This window comes from Leuciscus leuciscus (assembly GCF_965113295.1).
Source record: "Leuciscus leuciscus genome assembly, chromosome: 10".
NCBI lineage: Eukaryota > Metazoa > Chordata > Actinopteri > Cypriniformes > Leuciscidae > Leuciscus > Leuciscus leuciscus.
The window spans coordinates 34,469,454-34,483,372 of NC_138734.1; the positions used below are offsets into that span (position 1 = coordinate 34,469,454).

At 37.3% G+C, this 13,919-nt stretch overlaps 3 protein-coding genes across 4 annotated transcripts; 1 reads left to right on the forward strand and 2 right to left on the reverse strand.

Annotated features, from left to right (window-relative positions):
* Nucleotides 1-130: 130 nt before the first annotated feature.
* On the reverse strand, nt 131-5,068 carry kbtbd4 (kelch repeat and BTB (POZ) domain containing 4). Its single transcript, XM_082181896.1, has 5 exons — nt 4,751-5,068; nt 3,983-4,659; nt 3,747-3,888; nt 3,540-3,646; nt 131-1,880 (listed from the first exon to the last, which is right to left on the reverse strand). The coding sequence occupies exons 2-5, from the start codon at nt 4,442-4,444 to the stop codon at nt 1,020-1,022; spliced, it is 1,572 nt and encodes a 523-aa protein (XP_082038022.1). The 5' UTR covers nt 4,445-4,659; nt 4,751-5,068; the 3' UTR covers nt 131-1,019.
* Nucleotides 5,069-5,283: 215 nt separating this feature from the next.
* LOC309507609 (protein FAM180A) lies at nt 5,284-7,511 on the forward strand. Its single transcript, XM_082181902.1, has 3 exons — nt 5,284-5,520; nt 5,919-5,998; nt 7,100-7,511. The coding sequence occupies exons 1-3, from the start codon at nt 5,460-5,462 to the stop codon at nt 7,427-7,429; spliced, it is 471 nt and encodes a 156-aa protein (XP_082038028.1). The 5' UTR covers nt 5,284-5,459; the 3' UTR covers nt 7,430-7,511.
* Nucleotides 7,512-7,646: 135 nt separating this feature from the next.
* On the reverse strand, nt 7,647-13,273 carry ddb2 (damage-specific DNA binding protein 2). Of its 2 annotated transcripts, none has more exons than XM_082181897.1 (11): nt 13,171-13,273; nt 12,896-13,054; nt 12,607-12,728; nt 12,252-12,443; nt 10,449-10,615; nt 9,678-9,777; nt 9,412-9,589; nt 9,150-9,295; nt 8,893-9,048; nt 8,176-8,221; nt 7,647-8,086 (listed from the first exon to the last, which is right to left on the reverse strand). In XM_082181897.1, the coding sequence occupies exons 2-11, from the start codon at nt 13,038-13,040 to the stop codon at nt 7,830-7,832; spliced, it is 1,509 nt and encodes a 502-aa protein (XP_082038023.1). In that variant the 5' UTR covers nt 13,041-13,054; nt 13,171-13,273; the 3' UTR covers nt 7,647-7,829. The 2 variants fall into 2 exon arrangements, with proteins under 2 accessions (XP_082038023.1, XP_082038024.1); XM_082181898.1 differs by lacking the exon at nt 10,449-10,615 and adding an exon at nt 11,267-11,412.
* Between the last annotated feature and the right edge of the window lie 646 nt (nt 13,274-13,919).

A 13,919-nucleotide genomic window follows, 5' to 3' on the forward strand; every position in this document is an offset into this window, starting at 1 on the left:
GCCTAATTCAGACTATTCTTCAAAATATCTACTTTTGTGTTCTGCAGAAGAAAAAGTTTGGAAGAACATGAAGGGTGGGATTATCATAACTGTTAGGCAAAGGGGGAAAATATGAAACGAAACGGGTAACTTATTTTGGCCTTTTAATTCAAGAGGAAAGTTGACCAAAAGTACGGAGTCAAACAACACAGATTTTCAAAAGTTAATTCAGTCATTTTTAGTAACAATATTTTGAAACAGCTCCAAAAGGTCAACAAGAATATGCTTTGTCTCTGGCAGATGTAAAATGGACTGCATCTTCATATACTGCATAAAGTAAAATATAAACAGTTGTAGCATACATTTGCAAAGTGGAAACCTAATATAAAGTTCCTGTACAGTCATAAACCACAGAGAAAGGGGAATCTGAGGTGACAATTGAGAAATTATCAGTAAAAGAGAGATAAGTGGCAAACTTTCATTATGAACATTTTTTAAATGCCCCTTGACAGTGGTAATAAATACTTTTGTCAACATCCTTGAGGATGTTTTGAATGGTTAATCTGAGAACATTTCCTTACATTCAGCGTATCTTGGCAGACATTTGAAAGACACCATATATTGCACACTATCACTTATTTAAGGTAGTAATGATATGCAATTCACAGCTGTATACACTGCATATGTATTCTGTTAATTCAGTAAATGATGTGTACAAATGAGGTCTTGTGGTGTTAGAAACGTTTGTGGAATGTTAATGGTTTAAAAAGAAATTCAAATATAAATTCCTTTTGAAATCCAAATGAAATACTAAACTAAAGCTTGACAAACTACAATGGTCAACTGCAAATGACACTGCAGATACTGACAAACATTACACATTACATTTGGCCTCCATTAACACTTTACGGTGTCCTACAGTGTAACACTTCACATGACATTATAAAGCTTGTACCACTGTAACAACTTGTACACGACTGCGGTCTATTAAATCACCATAGTACATTTTTATCATGGTCCTATGCATTACGTAGAACATCTCAGGCCAAAACAAACTGCCAGTTTGTAAGGAGGATTTTGATTCCCTTAATTACTGAGACCACCGACGTGGCAGGGTTCAATTTCAACGTGTTTGCGTCACCTTTCTTGCATTTATCCCTAAAAACATAAATGCAGCCATTGCAGCTGGCCACTTTCCATAGAGATGGCACGCAGCTCCACACTTCAGGGAAGCGCAGCCGAGTGAAGCTGTCCAGCAGTGGGTTATAGCACACCAGAGAGTCGCCCTCTGCCACCACAAATATAAGGTCCTTATGGGCGGTGGCATGCATGCATCCGGCAAAAGGCAGCATGTACGGCTTGGTTTGACACCTCTGTGTGGCTGTGTCAAAGCACTGGATAAGGCGAGATGGTTTGGTAAAGAAGTCCATGTCATTTTCCTCCCCACCCAAAAGGTAAATGGTGCCTCCCAAATTGACTCCGGCTGCACCCGACACGGCTGTGTCTAGTTGAGTGGTCTCTTTCCATATGTTGTCCTGTACTGTATAGCAAATGACAGCGTTGGAGAGAGTGTCCTGAAGGGTCTTGCCTCCCAACGAGTATATGGCATCCTCTGTAGACACAGACACTAACGTGTGGTGGACACGGTCCCGGGGCAGAGGGGCGCAGCGCTCCCAGTCCATAGTGTGCATGTTGCATTTCCACATGCGACGTGGTATGGAACCCCCGACAACATATAGATCGGCCCCATGCTTGCAGGCGGCCGTGATCTGGTGACACAGGCTGTTCTGGCCGCTCACACTGATGGCATCATCCTCGTCACAATGAAGAGACACTGCCAATGAGTGTGTGCGTGTGTCTTCTTTCCCAATTAGGTATATGTGCACTTTTTCACCAATCTCCTAAATTGCAACAAAGCCAACAATGAGCATGCGAACAATACAATAGTAATAATAAACAACAATTGATTATGAATTCTGCGTGTCAACATTTTAAACTGGTCAGAACAATCTAGCTGGTTAACATAGATGAGGTTTTCTGGGCATTGCAAGAATGACTTCTAAAACGTCAAAAGAATTCCATAAATTTTCAGCAAAAGTGCTTAGAAAGTTTCCTTTATAATTATAATAATTACATAATTTCCAGGTATAATTGCACATTTTCTTTGCAAAGAATTTTTTTTAAATAAAAACAAATAAAAAATCCAGGGGGTTGAATTAAATTGGTTTCTCTCATATCTTAAAGACAGAACTTTTTCTATTAGTACTGATAACCATCTCCTAATCTAATTACGCGTGGCATCCTACAAGGGTCCGTTTGGGGTCCTCTGCTTTTTTCCTCTGTATATGCTTCCTCTAGGCTCTATATTTTTGTTCAGTGTAGCTTATTGTTATGCTGATGATACACAACTTTACCTTCCTGTCAGGTAAAATTATTATTGTTCCATCAGTAATCTCATCTGTTGTCTTGAGGAAGTTAAAATTATTGATGTCTGAAGATTTTCTGAAGTTTAATGAGGATAAATCTGAGGCCATTGCCTTTGGTCCTTTATTGTGTTTCACTGACCTTGAAAATCAGGTAGTACTCTGTTCTTTAACCTTGCATGATAAAGTGAAGAACTGGGTGTCATCTTTGATTCTGACTTATTTGATAAGCAGATAAATGCCATTATTAAAGGAAGCTTTTTTCATCTCAAATCCATTGCCAAATCAAAACGCTCCCTCTCTCAGAAGGACTTGGAAATAGTATTTCACACATTTATCACATCCCAGTTGGATTACTGCAATGCAATTTATATGTGTGTATTTGTATTTATATGTGACAATTTATTTGTCTCAGTTTTTCACAACTGCAATTAGTCCAAAATGCAGCAGCTTCCCTACACTGGCTACCAGTTAGCTATAGAGTTAAATTTAATGTCCTGCTGTACGGTTTAGCCCCACAGTACATAGCTGATCTCCTTTTGTACCTAGGTCTCTTTATTTTTTTAAATCAGTAACTTCTTTCTGTTCCTCATTCCTGCTTGAAAACCAAGGGCGTTTGTAGTTGCGGCCCCCAGGTTGTGGAATGCACTTCTGTTTTTTGTTAGGTCTTCCTCCACACTGGCCATATTGAAATCTAGGTTGAAGACATTTTTTTTTTCTCCACAGCCTATGATGTTGTTTGAGATGCATAGGGGTTTTATTTGGAGCATTTGTTGTTTTTAAAATGTGCTTCACACTTGAACTTGAATTTATTTTAAAATAAAATAAAATGTTGTTGCATATTTAGTACACATGCAAATCATTTCCATTTAAAATGATGTAGTGCAAATATAAAATAATCAATTTAAATTGAATTTATAATTTGTCTTAGGGCCAGTGTACTTTTTTTGTAAGGCAAGTAGCAATCTTAACTACATATACTAATACTAATATATACTAATATAACTACTAATATATTTTCATCTGAAGAATACAGAATATCAATACAGCATTGTGAGATAAAATACTGTATAAACTGTGATAAAAATAATACTGTGAAATGTCTATTTTTCTTCCCAACTCCTAATCATCACTAACCTTTAGGCTGTCTAGAAGCATATCAGAATACTCCTCTCGTTCGACTTTGTTGTGATTTATCCAAGTATCAATAGCTGCAGTTGGATTTTGTGAGCTTGGCACCCCATCTGCAAATTACAGACACAAATTAACATGATCTCTGACTCTTTCTAATCACAATCTCTCATATGAAGTGAATCCAATTTGCTGTTTGCGCTATTCATTCACCTTTAATGATGTCTATGAGAAGGCACAAAGGCATGTTCAGGAACTCCTCTGTCTGGTGCAGCTGAACCAGGTGAATCTTTGCACAGTGCTTGGCAGCCGTATACAACTCCTGGTCACTGTGTCTGTCCGCCAACCACATAATCTAAAAGAAAGAGTGGTCAACAGTTTCTTACTGATTCAGCTAACCTTTATCAAAGCATTTTGTGTATGCTATAAATCAAAAATGAAGGTTTCACCTGCAGGCAATTCTTAACAACCACAGTTCGTGATAGGAAGCGAGAGCACTCCTCAAAGAGGGCAGTAAGCTGGTACATATCAGCCATTTCATAGGTGTCCTGCAGGTCTTCAACCCTTAGTTTTATTGTTCCATGGTAGATGTAGTCCACCAGCGACTGGAAGACAGGTGCACTGACGTCCTTCAGCTCAATGTTACGATCATACGCTTCTCTAAGGTTAGAGGTGAACATGGACCTGAAGAAGCTGCTTTGTGCCGAGAGCACCAGGCGGTGAAGCTGGAACTCTTTGCTGTCCACAGTGACGATGACATCTGCAAACAGACCATCCTCCAGACACAAGTCCATGATGCTCTTCACAACACGGCTGGAATGGGAGCGATCGGTAAATGTGTAGCCCTGGAAGTAGTTTTCATCCCCCGATGGACCTCCAACGCTGTAGCCTCCATCCTCACCAGACTCCATGGCACCTTAAATCTGAAGCAGCTTCACCTGAATACTTGATAAATGACTTACTGAGTCAGCTGTCTCTCAGATGGTGGCATTCGTGTAGCTTTAATTGTTAACTAGCAGGCTGGGATTTGCCTTGGGATTTAATGCTCACTGGGCTCTAAAATAACTGACAGATTGATGTAAAGCCATATGTAGCATTCTTTATGAAGGAATCTGCTGCTTGCAATCTACACAAACAAAATTTCATACAGGTTAAAAAAACGTTCATATGTGATTTTGCATTTAAACGTTTCCACCGGTTCAAAACATGAAACTTACCGGCTTAGTGTTCACATAAGCGTTAGTTTTGACTGAGCAATTTGTCAGCCAAATTATGTCCATCTATGGTAAACTGGCCAGCTATGTAGCTAATGCTAACATAAACCATCTAGATTAGGGTCTATTTAACTTCTCTACCATACTAATGAGTCCACAATCAAACGCAGCAGAATTTTTTTTGTGTCAGATGTAACTCTGCAGACAGCACATGCGCATTCAGACAATATTATTTATAAATGTTAGCATGTTAAATATTTGCCATACCAGAAGACTGCTTGTAAAAGTCAGCCCTAGGAAGTAAACAGCATATTTCTTCGTATTGACGTCACCGCGCGTTTACGTGACTCTCTGCTGCCCCAGTGTGTTGGAGGACTGTCATTGCACTGCAATGCGAAAAACAAACAATGTATTTATTTAAAAAAGTATACTCAAGTAACTTAGCTTTTAATTCAGATTAATTATATAACGACATCTATATAGTATTTACAAATTGCAATAAAAGGAAATAGATTTAAGTCACTATATCTCTTGTTGTCACATTCTTTCTCTCTTCCAGTTTGGCTCAAATTGTCTTTTTCCGCAGGTGGAAAAATGCGACGCACTAGACTAAATCAGGAATCCTGTTTTTGTGTGTGTGTGTGTGTGTGTGGTGCAAGACGGATGACGACTGAAAGCTGCGTGAATCAAGTGCAATCATATTTCTGTGGCAATGTTGTTGGTGTGTGTTGTCCTGTTTCTCATTGGCTTCAGGGAGCCCTGGAATAACTCAGGTAAAGACTTTTGAACTTGACGAGACGACATGTGCAGTAAATATTTTTACTAGACCGTTTTATTTTTTTCACATATACATTTGGTTTTTCTTATGATATTGTACTAGTAGGCTACTGGATTGCATTAGCTGTTCCAGACAGTGCTGTTGGGAATGTGGCACTGGCATTCTGTGGCATGCTAGACATGATTTATGCCAATCATGACGTCAGATTCGAATATTTTCCTTCTTTAAATTACGCGAGCACTGTTGAAATCTTTCGTTTTATATTATACTTAACTTTGCCATGCCATTGCTCGCTTACCACTGATCAATAATAATTCAGCCCAGACTTGTTTTCGTACAGTTCAAGCCATAATGATTTCCATGTAAGTCGTGAGTGTGTGTGCTGTCATGCAGATGTTTCTGCGGTTCTGCACGGAGGACTGGCATCTCAGGGTTTTATCAGATCTGTAAGTGATGCTAACCTGATGTTTGAGGTAAGAAAATATAGCCATACATTCCACAAAGCACTCAAAGTAACAATTCATTTCACCGTGAATTAGTCGAATTCAATATTGTAGTTAAAACATTGATTTATATGTCACTGGAATGACAATAAAATTCCTCTTAAATACACTCTGACGTGTTCATGACCATTTGTTAATATAAAGTTGAATAGTCTTTATTAGTTCACAGAAGCAGAATTATATAAGTTCATCTAAAAATATTTTAAACATTTCTAATTGGTCTACAAATATGCAGTTTTTATGACACTGTATTGGAAGACTACATGGAATTAAAAATTCTAAAAAAAGATATTTAAAAAGTTCTCACACTATAGCAAACTGTAAAATAATAAATATTATGATTTTAATCTAAATTCTTGATTGAACCACAAGTATTAACAAATACTGAAGAAACAATTCTTTGGTGCCCCTAAGGGGACATGGTGATGGAAAAAAAATATTTCAATATAACTGATATTTCAATGCTTTTGCATTCCCCAAATAAACTTTGCATTTGTTCCTCCAAGCTCCAAGAAACATTGCACTTGCTTGTAAAATGTTAGTTTTTTTTGTTGTTGTTGTAAAATAAATAAATAAATAAATAAAAAGAAGAGAAAAAACTAGTGTACTAGTGTAGGGGACCACTATATTTCAGGTTTCTCATTTAAATGAACAAATTGAACAAACAGAGGCATTGAGATGTTTCCCTTGCATCACAAATTCCCCCCCCCATCAGCATGTCTTTGTTGGGGCTCCATTCAGATGATGAACTCACTATGTATATATATGCATACATATTTGAGCGCACGCACACACACACACACACACACACACACACACACACACACACACACACACACACACACACACACACACACACACACACACACACACACACACACACACACACAGACACGTTATATATCCTGTGTGTGTATGTGTATACGTATATATATATATATATATATATATATATACATACATATATATACACACACACACACATATAATATAAACACAAACTTTTATGTTAGATGCGATTTGACAGCACTAATATGTATATTTTACATTCACCCTTTTTTTAAATCCTAGTTCTTATGGAGAGGACTGGAGATTGATGTCGACAATAATGTTGTCATGCGGGATCAAGAAATGGCATCTATGCGACAAGGACGAGCTTTCTTATCTCTGATAAACGACAGTATTCCAAAGACTGTTTCTGCAATGAAGAAGTCGCTGGCTATGCAGGAAGAGCAAGACAACTCTTTCACTCAGGCCCGGTTTGAGACCCTCATCCTCGGGATGATCTATTCAGCCTACCAGGCCCGAAACCAGAGGCTGGAGTCAGAGCAGCAGGCCTGGACTGATATTCTTGGCCGCCTTGCAAATGCTACTTTCATTCAGCTACGCAAATCTTCTTAACTAACAATAAACACACCAGTTATTATTAATGTAACATCCTGAACATTTGTACCTGGCTTATATGACTCATCAAAGTACAGTTTGTAATGAATTCAAAAATCTTTGTTGTCAGTTTGAATTGCTTTGATTTTCTTCACCTCCAACCATGGCTTACTTTTTCTGGTTCTTCAAATACAAAACATATTTTATTACACTCACAAAGACACATAACCAAGTGTTTTATGGAAAGTACAAAAGTTTATTTTGAACAGAATATACATTATTTTAGGACATACAAAAAGTTAACAAGTCCTTATTTAAATTTTTGTTGTTCCAGGAATTACTCATTGAAATGAGCAGAACAAATGAGACCTGAGACACTGAGTACTGTATCTAGTCTTAAAGCTCAGTATATTCTTACTCACTTTTTCTTCACTTTTGATGTCTTGCATTCGGTCTTGCTCTTGGTCTTTGACTTGGTCTCTGTTGAAGACAACGATGACAGCTTTTTCTTGAGCTTGGCATCATTAGCAGCTGCTCTTCCGTCTCTATTCGTGCGCTGCTGGGCTCTGCGCTGAGATCTGGAGGTTCCAGCTCTGCCTCCACTGTCCTCCACTGTCCGTTTCCAATTAACATGGTTCAGTGTGTCCTCTCGGTTCCAGATTAAAATGTTATAGCCTGTAATTAAAGTGTACAACTTTTCAAATTAATCAAGTCATGTAGCACTCTCGACTACTATGATTATAAGAAAATAAATTATATTGTACCCATTCCAGAAGCAAGCACATCCCCAGTTGAACTGAACTTGTTGAGCTGAAATAAAATAAACGTGAGATATTAAGATATTTGCGCCTGCAATGTTATCAGTAAACAATTGTGTGTATATAAAGCTATATACACTACCGTTCATACATGTAGGTTCAGTAAGATTTTAGTTTTTAAATTTTTCAAAGAAGGCTGCCTTTATTTGGTGAAAAATACAGTAAAAGTTAAAAGATTTTTTTTACTTTAAATAACCATTTTCTATTTCAATATATTTTAAAATGTAATTTATTACTGTGAAGCTGAACTTTCCGCATCATTTTTCCAGTCTTCAGTGTCACATGATCCTTTAGAAATCATTCTCATGCTGATTTGGAGCTCAAGAAACATTTTGTCATGAATGTTGAAAACAGTTCTGTTGCTTAATATTTTTTTTGAGATGGTGATTTTTTTTTCAGGATTACTTTATGAATAGAAAGTTCAAAAGAACATCATTTTTTTTAAATAGAAATCTTGTGGGATATTACAAATGTCTTTACGGTCACTTTTGATCAATTTAATGTGTCCTCGCTGAATAAAAGTATGAATTTCTAAAAAATAAAAAAAAATCGTACTGACCCTAAATGGTTGACCGATTGTGTATATATTATCAAAAGTCCTAATTAACATTATGATGTTAAATATTGTAAAATATTTAAAAGGATAAACCAAAACATGCTTACAGATATGATACCAGCAGCATTGGGGTCTCTCAGCTGGTGCACAAGATCACCACTGCTGGCATCATAAATGTCAATAGTTCTCTTGTCATTGACTAATACTTGATCATCTGGGTAACGGCCAGCAACGATGAGGTCATACATGGGATGCCAGGTTGCCTGAGAGAGAAAAAAAGACCAAATTGAAACTATAAACTTGATTACAACATAAACTATTAAAACAGTTAAAACATGCAGTTTAAACTTAAGGAAGTTTAGACCTTGATGGGCGTTAAGTGCTGGAACTGCCGATGAGGATGAATGATTATTTGATCAGGTTTAGACCAGTCATATGAGCAATATACCCTGATCTGGTTCCTCTGGTCTGTAGTAAGGAGCTTGGTGCTGTCTGTCGGATTAAAGTACACTGAAAAAAAAGAAGAACATTAAATTTTTTTTTTTTGCATTTAAACCTATTGTACAGTTGAGAGGCTTTTATTTATTACTTGTTCCCCTCCTTGCTATTCTGATTTGGTCTCTTACCAGAATTGACAGGCTTCTCATGAGGCATTTCAGCGATATAACTGCTTTTGTCTTTAATATTTCGGAGGTCCCACAGCTTGACCGTGGCATCAACAGAGGACGTTGCCATCAGCCAGTCACAACGAGGGTTAAATTCTGCATGGGTCACTTTGGCTTTGTGCAGCTTCTCTTTGAAAATCTTAATACGTTTACAAAAATATGTATATCAGACAGCTTAATTCTTGATTTTGGAAATGAGAATTGATTTAGATATTTCCATCACTTACTTCTTGTCCATCCAGGCCAAGCAGGAGAAGTCTTCCAGTATTGTCTCCGGTCGCAAGCATCTGACGGCTAACAGACACGTCCACACAGCAGAACCAGTAACTGGGATATTGACATTTGTGGCATTAAAACCATATACGCATGTACATCTTCATGTAATATCCAATTTATACCTAATAATATATGACAGTGCAATGCATGGTCTTTAAAGTCCCTGTGAACCGGAAGTTGCAACCGACTTTACTTCAGTGTTGTGACGTGTTTCCAAGTGAAACTGAATATTGAATAGAGGGCGGGGTTTTACTTTAGCACACCTCCTCTCCCTCCCTCGCTCATAGAAGACTGACGGTTAGAGGAGAGTTGTTAAGGATATTCAACCCAAACCTTAAAACTGACGTCATCAGAAAAGGAACGCCATTCAAATTTTCTGATTTTGATTGAAGATTACCACAATAAACACATTTTTCCTCAGTGTATAAACTCGCATGGATTAGTTGTTCACCACAAGACAAGTAATTTGCGCTAACAAAGTAAATAGGGTCAATTTTGATTTCATGACGACTTTACACAGTTACTGTATATCAGTCTATTCTTTCACTTTTTAAAGAAATTGCAGACAAATCAACAACCGATCTATACTGCATGTTTAAGGGCGGTTGTTCTTACAGCAATATGGAATATTAAACATGAATATGAAATAGATATAAACATCACCTAAAAATATTTTTGATTTCCCAACACTGCTGAACAATTCAAACAAGCACTGTCCTCACCAAAGATCATGGTGGTCATGGCCACAGTCTGGGGTTCGAGACAATATCTGACTTTGGGAGCCCTCAAAACTCTGCACGCTGATTGTGCCATCACCAGAAGCGACAAAGATTTTGGACACATCTGTGGGGCAGAACTTCATCCCCCCAATAAAGTCACCAGCTCCCTTCTGCATGGATACAATAGACAAACACAAGCTTGTAAGATCTAGATACAACTGCCAAAACCAAATATGGCCATGACGAGGGAGGACTCAATGCTCAGGGAGGACTATGGGTTGATAATATTTACAAATTTATAAATGACAATGTTATTGACTAAATGGATTACTCTTAATGGCCTAAAGGAACTTAATAAATGATCAAGACATGGAGACGATGAACATAGTATACTGCCATTTACAGTATATCATATATCATTATATCTCATTATATCATAACTAACTGAAAAATTTCATCCTCTGATCTATCACAGGGTTTATCCAACTTCATACCAATCAGACGACCAAAAAATACACAAATACATTAAATTCCCACTTTAGCTATGGAACTGAATTTGATATATTCACTGTAACTGTGTGAAACTTCAAGCACAAGCATGTTCAAGAGTCAACTGAATGAAATACCGATAACTAATGTCGCACACTTGTCATACTATAATTCAACTGAATGCACAGAAGTGTCCATCAACAGGACAAAGCATCAGCTCAAGCCTCAAATCAAGAAAAGTGCAAATTTCAAGTACTGTAAATCTCTGTGTGGTCTATGTTTCTTTGAAAGCAAATGGGAGAACAGCCACAAGTGCTAATAAAGGATCTTACTCCCATGAATCTGTTTTGGCATAGACTTGTATAATCGTTCCACTGATATCCCGAAGGGTGGTCGCACCCCAAATAGATGAGGTGAACAGCTGATTGGTATTGAATTGGTTAAACTTCATGCCTGATATAGCATCTCCAGGACCCATCTAGGATAAAGAACAGAGGAGAAAATCTCAGCAGTCACCAAAACTGCATTTGTAATCTGTTCAAATCTGAAAATGCTGAACTTTACTTTTACTATATTCTTAATCAAGACTTTCAATAGTTTATAGTACACTGTTTAGCTATTTACACATTAATGTTTACATCTTTAATTGATTTAACCATTAATATGTACACTACAATGTGATTTGATTTCACTGGGACCCCAAAAGTATTTGGACACTTAAAGGGTTAGTTCACCCAAAAATGTTGCTTTACGTACGAGAACCAATGAGGTTCATTCTCGTGTTACGCAGCACATTTGAGCTTCAGCAAGAGGTTTGTTCTCACGAGTCAAGCGGGTTCAGTTGAGCTTTTGTTTATGTTCGCTGATCAATGTTTATATGTGAATAAAAGCCCAAATTAAATCTGTTCATTAAGAAATCGAGCCTCTTCAGAAAATTTTGACTAAACCGCTCAATTCATACGGATTAGTTTTACGATCTCTTTATAAACTTTTTGAAGTTTCAAAGTGTCAGTTGCGTAGCTGTCAATGGAGGAAGAAAAGCTCACAGATTCATCAAAAAGATCTTCATTTGTGTTCCGAAGATGAACGAAAATCTTGCGGGTTTGGAACGACATGAGGGTGAGTAATTAATAACAGAATTTTCATTTTTGGTTGAACTATCCCTTTAAGTGACGCTTAATGTACGAATGTCATTGGATTAGATAAATATCAAACCAAGTTGCATCTGCAAACAAATGGTGCTATAACTCTAGAAAGTACTTTTTGTCTTCACTTTGAACAGTATATTCTTCACTTCACAATCCAGCTTCATCTCACCCCCTGTATGAAAGTTCTCTTATTCAGCACATCGTAATCCCACAGGATGATGTCTCCACCTTTGGAGCCCACTGCAACAGTGGTGGGATGGGTGGGATGCCATTCCAGACAAGTGACCCTCCGGTCAAAGGGGCTGGCTGTGCGGTGAAGTTGGTAGGCTCCAAGAGAGCGTATGAAAGGCTCTTGCAGACACTATAACACAAGGGAGAGTAGTACATAGTACTGTAATATTGTTGTTGTTGAGTTCTTGCACTAGTTTTCTATAAAGTGCAGAGTGTATAGGCCACACCATAATAATACATATTATACATATCACCATATACTGTATATATATGCATTATATGCTTGTCATCACCTGGCGCAGTTGAGAATGGATGCTCTGTCCCAAGGTGCTTTTGTAAATGTAGTGAAGGATACTTGTTTGACCCACTTTCTTTTGACCTCCAGTCCATTTCACACTTGCTTGTATGTAGGTGTCTGTAACATTACACAAATCCAGTTTAGCTCACCAGCAAATCTAGATTAGTGACTGGTTAGTTTTGAAAAAAATTGGTTTATGTTTGCCCTAAAGCCATTAAATTTCACTTTTTGTATATTTAAAACAAACTATGCCATTGCAAGACATAACTCGTAGCTTTCCTCACCCGCTTTTGGTGCCGTCTTGCCTTTCTGTTTGGCTTTTAGCTTTTTGGAGAGTGTTTGAGGAGGTTCTTCATTCGGTCTTTTCTTTGAATTGACGTTCTTCGTCTGTTGAGAACTTGAGTCTGTCTGAGCCCTTCCTCGCGCCATTTCAAGTCTACTTTCTAATTGTGATTGTGAAAAGGGTCAACAAAGACATTGCATGTCAATTATGCGTTACACATAAAGTTAAATCGTAGATACGACCCGAACAACAAGAATAATGCACTTTCTTTCTTACCTGCAAATGTAAAGCTTTCTGCATTACACTGGCAAGCCCACGCAGATCAACACCGCTACACGTGCACAGACACGCATTTTGACTACATTCAGTGACGTATAAACCCGAATGTTTTGTAATCGTTGAGCGCGATACATCATTTATCCACTAGATGGCGCCAAATGTGGGAAAGTATCATACTGTCTATGGAAAGTATCATAGACAGTATAAGAAGGAAAGTATTCATAGGCCTGAGTAAATAATGTACATTAATTTTTATGAATATTTCTATTCAATTATCTCTTTTTAAAGATATTCAAATTTACAGCACTAGAAAAAATCATTAAAACATTTGCACCTTTGCTATTTAGGGAACAAATATATTGCCCGAAAACTCTTAATTGATATTTTAAAGAATGTTGGTAATCAAACAGTTGACGGCACCAATTGACTTCCATTGTAGGAAAAAAGAATATGGAAGTCAATGGGTGCCGAGTCCGACAACTGTTTGATTACCAACATTCTTTAAAAGATCTTCTTTTTTGTTCTACAAAAGAACTCATACAGGTTTGGAACAACTTGAGGGTGAGTAAATGATGACAGAATTTTCCTTTTTGGGTGAACTTTCCCTTTAAACTGATCGCAGTCTCTGTTCAAACCAAATAATATATAAACTTGATATAATACTATATAATTATAATGTAGAAACAAGTTAATACAAAAATATAAATACATTTCCATTAATTTTGATATGATGTTTGCGATTTTTG

What these genes read in the sequence shown, in the direction of transcription:
- kbtbd4 (XM_082181896.1), bottom strand. Translation starts at nt 4,444, where the DNA reads ATGGAGTCTGGTGAGGATGGAGGCTACAGCGTTGGAGGTCCATCGGGG. An exon ending in TCTCATAGACATCATTAAAG is followed by an intron (nt 3,647 to 3,746) that starts GTGAATGAATAG and finishes TGTAATTTGCAG; the next exon opens with ATGGGGTGCCAAGCTCACAA. An exon ending in TGCTTCTAGACAGCCTAAAG is followed by an intron (nt 1,881 to 3,539) that starts GTTAGTGATGAT and finishes GTTGCAATTTAG; the next exon opens with GAGATTGGTGAAAAAGTGCA.
- LOC309507609 (XM_082181902.1), top strand. Translation starts at nt 5,460, where the DNA reads ATGTTGTTGGTGTGTGTTGTCCTGTTTCTCATTGGCTTCAGGGAGCCC. An exon ending in GGAGCCCTGGAATAACTCAG is followed by an intron (nt 5,521 to 5,918) that starts GTAAAGACTTTT and finishes GCTGTCATGCAG; the next exon opens with ATGTTTCTGCGGTTCTGCAC. An exon ending in ATGCTAACCTGATGTTTGAG is followed by an intron (nt 5,999 to 7,099) that starts GTAAGAAAATAT and finishes TTTAAATCCTAG; the next exon opens with TTCTTATGGAGAGGACTGGA.
- ddb2 (XM_082181897.1), bottom strand. Translation starts at nt 13,040, where the DNA reads ATGGCGCGAGGAAGGGCTCAGACAGACTCAAGTTCTCAACAGACGAAG. An exon ending in CAAGACGGCACCAAAAGCGG is followed by an intron (nt 12,729 to 12,895) that starts GTGAGGAAAGCT and finishes GTAATGTTACAG; the next exon opens with ACACCTACATACAAGCAAGT. An exon ending in AGCACTTAACGCCCATCAAG is followed by an intron (nt 9,049 to 9,149) that starts GTCTAAACTTCC and finishes TTTCTCTCTCAG; the next exon opens with GCAACCTGGCATCCCATGTA.